At 41.8% G+C, this 13,259-nt stretch overlaps 1 protein-coding gene across 1 annotated transcript in view; it reads left to right on the forward strand.

Annotated features, from left to right (window-relative positions):
* Positions 1-13,259, forward strand: part of CTNND2 (catenin delta 2) — an 891,951-nt gene that overhangs the window by 348,570 nt on the left and 530,122 nt on the right. Inside the window, exon 4 of the mRNA XM_069958560.1 lies at positions 10,525-10,559. Within this exon, the coding sequence (XP_069814661.1) occupies positions 10,525-10,559 (35 nt within the window). The remainder of the gene's footprint in view (positions 1-10,524; positions 10,560-13,259) is intronic.

The following is a 13,259-nucleotide window of genomic DNA, read 5'->3' on the forward strand; positions in this document are numbered from 1 at the left end:
TATTGTCATTGCAAATGGTGCTTAACAAGAAACTGCAATCTTCTAAAAGGTATTGTTTTATCTGAGTTAATCAGTGGAATTAGTGTATACCTGTAGTGCATAGTTGTAGGGGTTCTGTAAACCTAAAGTGTATAGTTTTTAGGGGTCCCGTATATCTGTATTGTATAGTTGGGGGGGTGGAGGGCCTGTATACCTATAGTGTATAGTTGAGGGAGGTCCTGTATACCAGTAGTGTATAGTTGGGGGGGCTGTATACCTGTACTGTATAGTTTGGGATGTCCTGTGTACCTGCAGTGTATAGTTGGTGAAGGTCCTTTATACCTGTACTGTATAGTTTGGGGGTCCTCTATACCTGTAGTATATAGTTGGTGAAGGTGCTGTATACCTGTATAGTGGGAGAAGGTCTTGTATACCTGTAGCTTATAGTTTGAGGGTCCTGGATACCTGTAGTGTATAGTTAGTGGAGGTCTTGTATGCCTGTAGTATATAGATCGGGGGTCCTGTATACCTGTAGTATATAGTTGGTGGAGGTCCCGTGCACCTGTAGTGTATAGTTTGGGGGTCCTGTATACCTGCAGGGTCGTATTTACCATTAGGCACCCATGGTCTGGTGCTTAGGGCAGCACCTTGCAGAGGAGCAGTACCAGGGAGCAGGAGGAAGGAAAAAACTTTATTTTTTTTATTTTTCTAGTCTCCCACCTCCCGTTCAGAGTTGCCAGAAAATCTGGTGTCTTTTCGAGGGGGGGTATGGCGGTATTGGTCAGGTCTGGTATAACTGTGTTATCCAGTCTACCTATCCTGATGCTAATTGGTGAGTGAGGATGGGGAGTCCTCAGGCTTAGTGCTTAGGGCAGCTGCAGCTGGTAATACTGCCCTGTATACATGTACTGTATAGATGGAGTAGGGGGTCCTGTATACATGTACTGTATAGATGGAGTAGGGGGTCTACCAGTTATTTCTGTGGATCTGTGAGGCAGCTTCCCTAGCAACCATAGCTCCCTGTGAAAATGAAAGTAGTAATCCTATTGGTTGCTAAGGCTCCCAACTGCCGTTTCCTCTGGGCATCTGCAGTTAATTATGTCACCTGTGTGTGCAGTGTGCAGATTTTCCCATTCATCTCTATGGGGCACTATTCCCCATCCCTCTCTGTATCTGTGTGCCAAATTTGGGGTCAAACGGTTCAGGCGTTTGGAAGTCTATATGGGACAGACAGACAGACTTTCATTTTTATTATATAGATATACAAAAGGCAAAGGATGCCATGTGTATTGAGGATCTCAAGTCCATTCTAAGGCTGTGTTCACACAATGTTTTTTACCCTTTCCATTTATACTGACGTCCGTCATTTTGAATTTAAAATGACGTCTGTCATTTCGCTGTTTGGCTGCCCGTCGTGCAATGGCGGCTGGTGGTTCATTATTCTAGTTTAGGTGGACTAATTGGCCTTTGCATGTGTCTTTAATTGAAAAGTCTATAGAATTTAATAGTGAAAATGGCAAATGATGGTGAAAAATTAAAGACTGTGTGGTAGATTTATCAAACATGGTGTAAAGTGAAACTGGCTCAGTCGCCCCTAGCAACCAATCCGATTCCACCTTGCATTCCTTACAGCAGTCTCTTTGGGAAATGAAAGGTGGAATCTGATTGGTTGCTAGGGGCAACTGAGCCAGTTTCACTTTACACCATGTTTGATAAATCTCCCCCTGTGTGTGAACAACTATAAAAACACGTACGCTGTTTGCAATAGACATCCTACAATAATTGACATGATCATTATTTTGACGTCCGCACAATGTCCAGTATTTTATACATTGTGTGCATTAAACATCCATCATGCTATTGACTTTAATGTATTGCATTGAAGTCAATTACATTGTGGCAATAACGGACGTCTTTTTAAATAGAAAAAGCATCCGCCTTTACTCTTTTTTTTTAACGTTGTGTGAACACGGCCTAAGACCTACATGGGAAAAATTAGACAAATAGAAAAATAGAACAATAGTACAAATAGAACTTGATACCGGCTACTTTAGGTAACATATCATAAATCAATGATTGTGGTAAAATTATAATCAAGTGGGAATTTGATATATACTTTGAGGGCTTAAAAGAGATTATCTGATTAGGAAAAATATATGTTGAATCATCTCCACTCATGGAGACTAAAAATTCATTCCACGTACGTCATTTCCTTTTTTTGTCTCCTTACCTGAGTTTTGAGCATGCTGCTTTCTGCTTAAGACACAGAAAACTGTGTCTGAACTATTCAGTCTGTCTTTGCTCTTAACCCTCTCAACACCCCCCTCTCTGTGAGGCCAGGAGGGTTAATTACAGTTGGGTCACAAGTAACTTGCCCTCAGATTAACCTCCCACCTTCAAACATTGTATTAACAGCCAGCCAGGGATATTGTTTACATGAGAAGTCTCAGAAGGGACGGGGAAAAAGTTTTTTTTGTGTCTTCAACAGAAAGCAGCAGCTCAGAACTAGGGGAAGGAGATAAATAAGGTAATGACATGTATGGAATGAAATGTTAGTCTCCAGGAGGGGGGATGATTCAACATATATTTTACCTAACTGTGGCTTAAATGAAAAGTCCATTGAATTTAATAGTAAAAACTGAGCCAAATGAAAAACTGTGTGTGGACAACTAATAAAAAATGTCCACTGTTTGCATAAGCCGTCCGAAAAAAAATGATCATGTTCATTATTTTGACATCGCTGGAAAAAACATTGTGTGCATTGGACGTCCATCTTTCCATTGATGGACGTCAAATGCACACAATGTATTGAATAACGGACGTTTATTCCAGTGGACGTCAAAATAATGAACATGATCATTTTTTTCATAGCCAACAGATGTAATCATTAGTATTATTATTGTCTCTTATATGCTTACTTTCTGGTCTATATGATTTACATATATTCTTAATCCTGTGCCATAGCAGTCAGTTAAATCGTGCCAATATAGTGCAATAATTATAACACGATAAAAACAATCATTAAAACATGATTAAAAAAAAAAAGTAACATAGTTTACAGAGCCAGTTATAGAAATGTGTATAAGCACTGTCCTTCCATCTGATAGTATTCAGTAGGTATATTGCTCAAGGGCCCTTGCAGAAAAAAAATGTAGTACTTAAGATATGTGAGCAGCTTTAGGCTATGTTCCCACTTCAGAAACATAGCGGGGGTGCTATGCCAACTGCTGCTGTCGTACAACCAGGAGGAAGCAGGAAGACAAGGGCCCTGACGCTAGACTCACCAAGCTGTCCCTAACTACTTACCACAACTGCCCTAAGTGGTAGTAGACAACTAGGCGACATGCCCTTCATGTGGCAAAGGTGTAAAAACAAAACATGCACAAGACAAACAAATGAATACAGAAGGTAAACAAAGTCAAGGGTTAGAAGGGCAAACAAAGTACAAAATCATAACCAGAATAGGTAATAGTTAATAGAATAGTCAACAGCAATAGCAAAGGGTCAAAATACAGAAATAAGAAAGACAGGAGAAAACGCCAGCATGCTCAAAAGAGACTTATAGCAAGCACCAGGATATGGGCTAGTGACCCTGCCCAGGAACCTGCCCCAGGCACAATATAAATTAAAGGGCTTATCCAGTGCTACAAAAACATGGCCACTTTTCCTCCTACTGTTGTTTCCAGTTCAAGTGCAGTTTGCAATTAAGCTCCATTTACTTCAATGGAACTGAGTTTCAAAACTCCACCCAAAGTGGAGACAACAGTAGGGGGAAAGTGGCCATGTTTTTGTAGTGCTGGATAACCCCTTTAAATCCAGCTCACCTTCTATTCACATATGGTGCACAGATGCACATTCAGCCAATGCCATGTAATGAACTTAATGAAAAAATCTTCAATGCTTTATTCCACAATGTTAAAACATCCATGAGTCACCAACAGGATACCTCAAGGTAGGGCTGGGCGATAAACCGCAAAAATACCGATACCGTCTCTGGCGTCGATTAACCGACCTCAACTTCGCCAGGACGGTATCTGCGGTTTTGTGTCCTCCTCTGAGCTGTAAGCTGCATGTGCTGGGACGCAAACCTCCCAGCACCTCATGACAGAGCACCCCCAGTACGGCCCGGCATGTCACACAACTCCCCCGTAAACGCACGGCCCGCCAAGTCATACCCCGAACCCCCTCCACGCACGGCCCAGCATGTCACTCCCGATCCCAATCCCCCACCACCCCCGCTCCCAGTACGGCCTGGCATGTCACACCCCCACTCCCAGTAAGACCCACCCCACCCCCTCTGGCATCCAGTACAGGGGGCGGGTCTCCTACACCGGCCATCCCTCCTCCTTCCTTGATGTCAGTAGTTACTGACAATCTCCCGATGAGGGCTATCCGACACTGAGCTGAGGACCCAGGGGAGTATGAAGCCCCACGAGTAAGTGACAGAAGTGGCCGGAGCTGCACTATGTGAAGAAGCTCCTATTACACAAGAGTCTGGACTACAACTCCCAGCATTCACTGGGAGACCTGCTGCTACTGCGATTTGCATTGGGCTGGGTGAAATACAACTCCCAGCATTCACTGGGAGACCTGCTGCTGTTATTTGTACAAGTTGCACATCTTAAATTAAATATCTATCATGCAAGAGTGAGCATTGCTGAGAGTTGCAGTGGGCGGTGCTCCCTGAATAGTAATACACCCCTATCCTTATGTACGTCCTGTATAGTTCCATACTCCTATCCCTGTGTTCCCCCCCTGTATAGTTCCAAACCCTTATTTCTGTGTGACCCCTGTATAGTAATATACCCCTATCAATATGTGCCCCCCTGTATAGTCCCATACCCCTGTGCCTATGTGCCCCCTGTATAGTCATACACCCCATCCCTGTGTGCCCACTGTATAGTCATACACCCCATTACTGTGTGCCCCCTGTATAGTCATACACCCCTATCCCTATGTGCCCCCCCCCTGTATAGTTATACACCCCTATCCCTATGTGTCCCCCTGTGTATAAACGTCCTATAGTGTGTACATAGCTGTATACCTGTATATACACATCCTGTAGTAGCTGTGTACCTGTGTATACACGTCCTGTAGTGGCTGTATACCTGTATAGAAACATCCTGTAGTGTATATAGCTGTATACCTGTGTAGACGTCCAGGTCTCTGCTGATTCACCCTAATAATGAGAAATAATAATAATAACAACAACAATAGAATAAATGGCCCGGCCCTGTGTTGCTGCTCAGTGAGTTACTTTTTTATTTTTACTTTACTGAAACAAAATATCCCCAGTTTGCCAGTCAAGAGGGTGCGGCTTACAAAAGGGGTGTGTCATAAATATTGTTCAATTATCGTTACCGTGGCTACATGTACAATTAACTGCAATATTAATTTAGGCCAATATCACCCAGCCTTACCTCAAGGGTGATAAAGCTTGTCTAGCGAAACGCAGCGTTGGGTGAGTGGTGTTGCTTGGCAGTATACTTATATAGACTTACACAGGGTGAGGAGACTGCGATACCAGATTTTTACCTATGTTTTTGCACTATTGTATTATACTGTATATACTAAACTAGTTTTGTTCATTATTTGTATTTGATTTTTTGTGCATTGTTGTGCATTGTTAGTTTTGTCTCTCTCTCCCCTACTTGAACATATACCTTATAAACATATACATCGATATATACATACTTACCTATCTGCCAAGCAATCCATCCAATGTATTGCTTCCTGTTTTTTAAATGTTTTTAACTGTTTGTGTAAACAAAAAAGTATCATTATTTGTTGAAACTTGAGTCTGTTGTCCAGCATTCATATTTTGTAGGAGTAGTATGGTTTACACACCGTCAAAAAGACTGCTATTTGTATTATAATATCTGTTTTAAAATAACCACCATTTTTTGCCATTAAATGACGGATGTCCAGTAAAAACTGCCGTCTTTTTGACAATGTGTGAACATAGCTTCAAAAGGTAAGTTGAAATGTGAGCAGCTTTAAAAAGGTAAGTTGCGATATTGTCAGTTTATCATAAAAAACCTTAATGACTACTATGCACAACTAAAATATACCCTTAGGTGACCCTGGACGTACCCGTACGTCCAGGGCCGCCTCCCCGCATTCAGAGCGGGGCCGCGCGGCGGCCGCGCTCTGAACCGCCGCAGTCCCGGGTGCTGCATGTAGCCCGGGATCGCGGCTATTAGTGGGCACGGTGTGATCGCCGTGCCCGCTAATCAGGTAATCGGAGGCAGCTGTCAAAGATGTCAGCTGCCTCCGATTACTGGCTGCAGATGATCGGTGGTGGTATAGTGGGGGAGATCGCTTCTCCGGGACATTGTCCCGCCCACAACGCAGCCCCATCCCATCAACGCATCCCCGCCCTCATCAGCCCCGCTGCCGCCCCCCATCAGCCTGCCGCTCGCATCCCCCATCCCTGCAGCCACGCTCCGGTCCCTCTCAGCCGATCAGCCGTGCGCTGATCGGCTGAGCAGGACCGGAGCCGGGAGCTTTGCTGCAGCCGCACTGCCGAGCAGGTAATGTTTGCTCTCAGCGGTGGGCTGCAGGATGCGAGCGGCAGAGCTGCGGGGATGGGGGATGCGGGCGGCGGGGCTGCGTTATAGGTGGCAGGGAGTTAAAGCACATACTCACAGTGGGATGTTAATCCCGCTGCGAGTATGTGCTATCATAGGGGGGAATGGTACTGGATCCACAACGGATCTCGAAATAATGAACATGGACATTATTTTCAGATGTCTTTTGCAAACAGCGGACGTTTTTTATTAGTTGTTCACACACAGTTTTTCTTTTGTCACCGTTCTTTCTCCGTTTTTAAGGCCCTATTTCACCAACAGATCTGACGACAGATTATCTGCCAAAGATTTGAAGCCAAACCCAGGAGTGGATTTGAAAAGAGGAGAAATCCAGTCTTTCCTTCATGACCTGTTCTCTGATTATAGTCTGTTCCTGGGTTTGGCTTCAAATCTTTGGCAGATAATCTGTCGTCAGATCTGTTGGTGGAATCGGGCTTTTACTTTTAAATTTAATGGACTTTTCAATTAAGCCACACCCAAAGGCCAATTAGTAAACTTAAGCTAGAATAATGTACCAACAGCCATCATTGCACTAAGGGGAGGCCAGACTAAATGACGTCTGCTATTTTACACTCAAATTGACGGACGTAGTTTTAAACAAAGCTGAAAAAACGTTGTGTGAACATAGCCTAATCTGCAATCTTCTTGAGGAACACTCTATGAGAAGATCGCCTATCGGACTGCACGATAAGTACTTTACCCCTGGCAGTCAGTGACAATGATCGGGACCCCCGCAGTGACACCAGTGGGGTGTTGGTAGGTCAAAAAGTTGCATTTCCTGTAACATATGTTGTAAATAAAGCTTGGACTTATTCATCACTGTGGATGCTGTGGGAGTTTTTATAGTGCTTGAAAAGCACTATATTATAATCCGTATACTTCTTCTTCTTCTTCCAGCCATTTTTCTGCGCATAATACAGCCCAAAACGCTTTGTGTACAGACTCCGTTCAAACTGCGTTTCGAAGCCCTCGATGGTGTGAGGTGTGCTATCTATTTTTCGTTTCGATCAGATTTTTCGTTTTTGAGAAATTTACGTTTAAAGACCCGTAATTTCCCTTAGAAAATAATGGCCCATTGGAAATAATGGCCACACTCTAAACGCTGACAGCCAATCACAGCACTGTAGAAAATGGCGTTAGCACCTGTAGTTTATGGCTCGCCGCAGTAGGATGACATCAGAGAGGTTTCTTTATAAAATGGAGATTTATTGCTTCTTCTTTAAAAGTAGTGAAATTACAGAATTGAATAGAAAAGAATATCAGAGAAACGTCTTACAGCCACACTTAGTGTCCATAGTTCATATGAGAGAGTCCTTTGAAGTGAAGGGTTTGTCTTACAAATCGTCACGAGCTTCAGGCAGCTGTTGCTTCACTCAAGCATCCTGGGAGACATTCCTTCCTTCACGCTTCCATCATGGATTCCTCACGCTTACATCACAACCTTCTCCTTGAAGGCTCTGGATCCTTCTTGTGACATAGGGCTCATACCTTCTGTACAGCCCTGATCCAACCAACCTCCATCTTGGTAACTCCCATCTTATATAGGTTCATGACTCACTGTCAATGTCATGTGTGGGTGTGTTCATTATAATTGAGTGTTTGTGTCTGCACATATATGACCATAACAAATATAGAACTCTTTCTCTATACATCAGCATAACCTGTTTCCAGTTATGGATGTATAGTTATCGTGCTGTGTACAGCATTACCACCCTACATAGTCATGTAACCGTGAATAGTGCTGTGTACACTTATGTATCTATTTCCAACTTATACACGTCTCCTTAGTATAGAATATGATATTATAATGTCAGTATTACAATCACTTTATACAGTGAATAGTGTTGTGCTATTATGGTGAGGTCAGCAGTATATATATATGACTTACATTATATTATACCAAGATATTGTTCATTGTAAAACACATCATATTTAACAAGCACATATGCAAATTCTAAGGTCTTGTGAGGCAATGTATCACAACATCCACAGTCACATGTCCACTATTGGCCAATAGAAGATGTAATATATGGAATATAACGATTTTGTCTCACTAACATGAGTAAGATTGTCATGGTAACCGAACAATGATCTTTACCATTATAAGTAGCAGAGGCGCTCTTAAAGGGACCCATGTCGCTCTTAAAGGGACGGGAGCTATGTCGCTCTTAAAGAGACCCAGGTCTCTCTTAAAGGGACGAGACCCAGGGTTAAAGTTTCTCTTAAAAGGAAGTGACTGGTAAAGGGGCCCTCTGGAAGTCACTGGTAAAGGGGCGCTTTTTTCAAGCACTATGTATTTCCCTGGAAATGCAAATCTATTTTATTTTGTCACTTTTGCACAGATGTACTTAGCAAAGATTTTGCACAGATGTAGTTACTTCCCCTTAGAAGTCCATTCAGAGACGATACTTGTAGTCCTACGCGTTTCTTGTGCGATAAATTCTCAGGGGCTTGTTGGGCTTGTAGTATTGGGACTTCAATGCGGGGTATTCATGTGGACAGCACTGATGATGGCCATGATGGATCATGGTGCGGCCATCATCAGTGCTGTCCACATGGATACCCTGCAATGAAGTCCCAATGCTACAAGCGCAACAAGCCCCTGAGGATTTATCGCACAAGAAACGCGTAGGGATACAAGTATCGTCTCTGAATGGACTTCTGAAGGGAAGTGACTTTATTAATGATAAAAAAGTAAATGTGTCTAAAAAAAGTTATGCATGACAAGAAAATGGGACTATGATTAAAGCACTTTAACAAAAGCACTTGGAAAGGAGACTGTTGCAATAAGGAAGTTATGTGCAATATTGGTGAAAACAAATATAATCGTGCAATAACTACAGTGCAATAGAGACTTTGTGCAATCTAAATACATCTGTGCAATAGTAACAACATAAATAAGCCAGTCTAGATAATGAATTGAACATATGAACTTGATACATGCAGGACTATGATCGTTTGTAGTTATTATACTACAGGCAACTAGATCATGGCTGTTAAGATTGTAATATAGGTACACATAAATTTTCTTTTGGTGGTTTTCTTTACTTTTATTTTCTTTGAATAAATAAAAGTTATATTTTATAGAAATTTCCAATTTCTCAGTGATTATAGTACTTGAACAAGAAAATAATAAAACTGAACTAGGGATCTGTCAGTATACATTTGTATATATATATATATATATATATATATATATATATATATATATATATATATATACACAATCATTGAAATGTAGACAATTGGTTCCACACCCCAAAAATTGTTTTATAATCATTATAGCAGCAGTGTGTATAGCTGAGTGTGAGTGCAAGCACATTATAGCTGCAGTGTGTATAGCTGAGTGTGAGTGCAAGCACATTATAGCAGCAGTGTGTATAGCTGAGTGTGAGTGCAAGCACATTATAGCAGGAGTGGAGAGGATGGGAAACACAAGGACTGATAGAGACTGCAGGGAGCATGAAGGAATGAGCAGGGCAAATGTGGACACAGTATAGCAGCACTCTCTGTCCGGGGAGAGAGGGGTTAAAGCTATAAAGAGATTACCCCCCACAGTCCTGTCCCCTGATGCAAGCCCCAGCCTGAAGTGGATCTGCTATAAATTGGAAGGTGAGAGAGACTTCCTGGGTCAGAGTACTGTGCTGCAGACCCCGCTATGCAGGCCATGCCCCTCCCCAACTCACGCTCCCACCCAATACCAGGAGCTCTTAAACCAAAGCCATGCTCTTAAACCAGGTCACAATTTTGAAAACTGTGAGCTCTTCATGCAAAACGCTCTTAAACCAAGTTACTCTTAAACCAAGGTACCACTGTGTATATATATATATATATATATATATATATATATATATATATACAGTATATATTATATATATATATATATAATTGAATATGGTTTCTATTTCATGTAAACAAGGTAAAGTATTTAATGATTTCTTTTTTTCTCTTTCAGTTCAACTGAGGATCACTTCCGATGGCAATCTCAAGGTGAAAACAATTTCATTTATATTTTGCTTTTTTATTCTTTGTCTTGAAATTTGTTGTTACTGTTGGGACTTTTCCATGAACATAAATTCCTTTTTGTGTGGCGTTTTTCTGGCCTCTAAAAAAAGATTATCTTGACTTTTTTTCTGATGTTTTTAAATGTAAAGGCTTTATTTATTTTTTTTTTGCCTGTGGCATTTTTGAGATGAATAGAAGATTCCATTAAAGGGGAACTCCAGGTAGAGGTTAACAAAAATGAAACTAAAGCTTAACGCATTACTTACCTGTCTATCCCAGTTTTGAAACTACCAAAAATCCATTTGTTTGGGAGGGTTTTGCTCTGTTTTGTGTTTCTGTTCTTCCTGGTTTGGCATTTCCCAGAATGCAATGCTTTCCCTCATGTGATCATCACAGCCCCCACCCATTGCAATCAGTAAAATTAGTGCAGCAGCTGCTTCTGTTCGGTCAGGGGATTAGGTTATCCAGCCAAGCCTCCTGTGAGATCACACCCTGCCCCCAGTATGCATCATCAGCCAACACACAATGTGAGACAGAGGCATGTAAGATTTGCCTCCTAGGCGGGGATAGCAGCAGGAGACAATGTGAATTGGCACAGGGGCCATTTTTTTTTTACTTCCTGGATTTCTATCAGCTACCAGTGTGGCAGGACTGTACAGATACAGTAATACATTGTATAGACACATCTATATAACTTTTAATGTACTTTAGAAAACAAGTTTTTCTTATCCGGAGTTCCCCTTTAAACTCTAGAGAAGAGAAAACCACAGTTGACAGGAAATAACAAATGCCAAGGCCTCAGTATGCTGTGTTTTGGAGAAAATGCCACAGAACCAAACAAAAAAAACAACAGAGGATGGGAGGGAGGATTGGGGGATGGGGGGGCAACACGCCAAGTATGATATTTCAAAATATCATATAGACTTACAACCAACATCGTGCCACAGGCATTTTTGATCAAATAAACATCATGACTTTTTTTGTGGTGTATTTGCTAAAACTTAAGGCTGTCTGAGACCAGCTGTAGGCTACGCTCACACAACATCCAAAAAAAAAAAACCCTGTGAAATGACCAAAAAGACATTGGGGGAGATTTATCAAACATGGTGTAAAGTGAAACTGGCTCAGTTGCCCCTAGCAACCAATCAGATTCCACTTTTCATTCCTCACAGACTCTTTGGAAAATGAAAGGTGGAATCTGATTGGTTGCTAGGGGCAACTGAGCCAGTTTCACTTTACACCATGTTTGATAAATCTCCCCCATTGTATGAATATAGCCTCAAAAGGGTTTTACGTTAGACACATAACCCACAAATAAGCCTTAGAGATGAGCGAACCAAACCTGTCGAACCCAGGTTCGTTTTGTACTTTGCAAAAAATTTGGTTAATTAACAAACCAAATTTTTGGCCAAGTTCAATCGAACCTTTAAAAAAAAAAAAAAATTAGAAGAAGAATTTAGTGAGGCCCTGGTGCAGTCACGGGGGAACACGTCGCCAGGGGGTGACGGGTTGCCTTATAAGGCATATAGAAGATATAGGAAATATTTGATCCCAGCACTATACAGGGTGGTGAGAGCATCCCTGGAAGAAGGGAAATTACCAGACTCTATGAGAGAGGCAAGAATTGTGGTTATTCATAAGGAAGGATAGGACAGTAGTAAAACGGATTCCTATAGACCGATATCCCTGTTAAATGTCGATGTAAAACTATATGCAAGGGTATTGGCCAATAGGCTTAAAAAGGTGCTGGGGGATCTGGTCCACCCCGATCAGAGGGGATTTGTTCCTGGCTGCCATATAAAAAATAGTATTAATAGGTTGTTCCATAATATGCAGGTGGGTTCTGAGGGGGGCTCCCACTCTATCCTGTCTTTGGATGCCGAGAAGGCCTTTGATAGGGTAGAGTGGGAGTTCCTCTGGGCGGTGCTCGGAAAGATGGGTTTGGGGGGGAAAATATGTGGAAATGGTAAAATTGCTTTATGCTGAACCACGGGCAGTAGTCTCAGTAAATAGATTAACATCAGAAGGGTTTACTCTAGAGAGAGGAACCAGACAGGGGTGTCCGTTGTCTCCCATGTTGTTTATTCTGGCAATGGAGGCTTTGGCTTTAAGGATAAGGGAGGACCCTGAGATAAAGGGATTTGGAGTGAGGGGGAGAGATGATAAGGTGAGTCTCTTTGCAGACGATATGTTGTTATTCTTGGAGAGCCCCAAAACCTCACTGGAAAAAGTTATGAGGATAATGGAAGAATATGGCAGCCTATCAGGGTTAAAAATAAATTGGGAGAAATCTATATTGATGCCCCTCTCTGGTCAGTGGGTGGACCAGATGGTGCCACAGCACATTAAGGTTAGAGTATTGAGGAAGAATGAGAGCTTTAGGTACCTAGGAATAAAAGTAACAAATAAGGTGGATGAGTTCATAGGAAATAACTTAGTCCCAGTAATGAAAACTTTAAAGGAAAAGGTTGGAGTATGGGTAAAATTGGTTAGAGCAAAAATGGATAGGGTAATGTTGATTAAATCAATTATACTGCCCAAACTTTTGTATTTGTTCAATTCCACCCCGGTTTGGATAGACGAGACATCATTTAAGAAGATGGAACAGTTATTAAATAGATTAATTTGGGGGAGAAAAAGGATAAGAATACGTCTTAAGAATTTTGGCCTCCCTAGGGGTAAGGG

Source organism: Dendropsophus ebraccatus, chromosome 2, assembly GCF_027789765.1.
Source record: "Dendropsophus ebraccatus isolate aDenEbr1 chromosome 2, aDenEbr1.pat, whole genome shotgun sequence".
In the NCBI taxonomy this organism is placed as follows: Eukaryota; Metazoa; Chordata; class Amphibia; order Anura; family Hylidae; genus Dendropsophus; species Dendropsophus ebraccatus.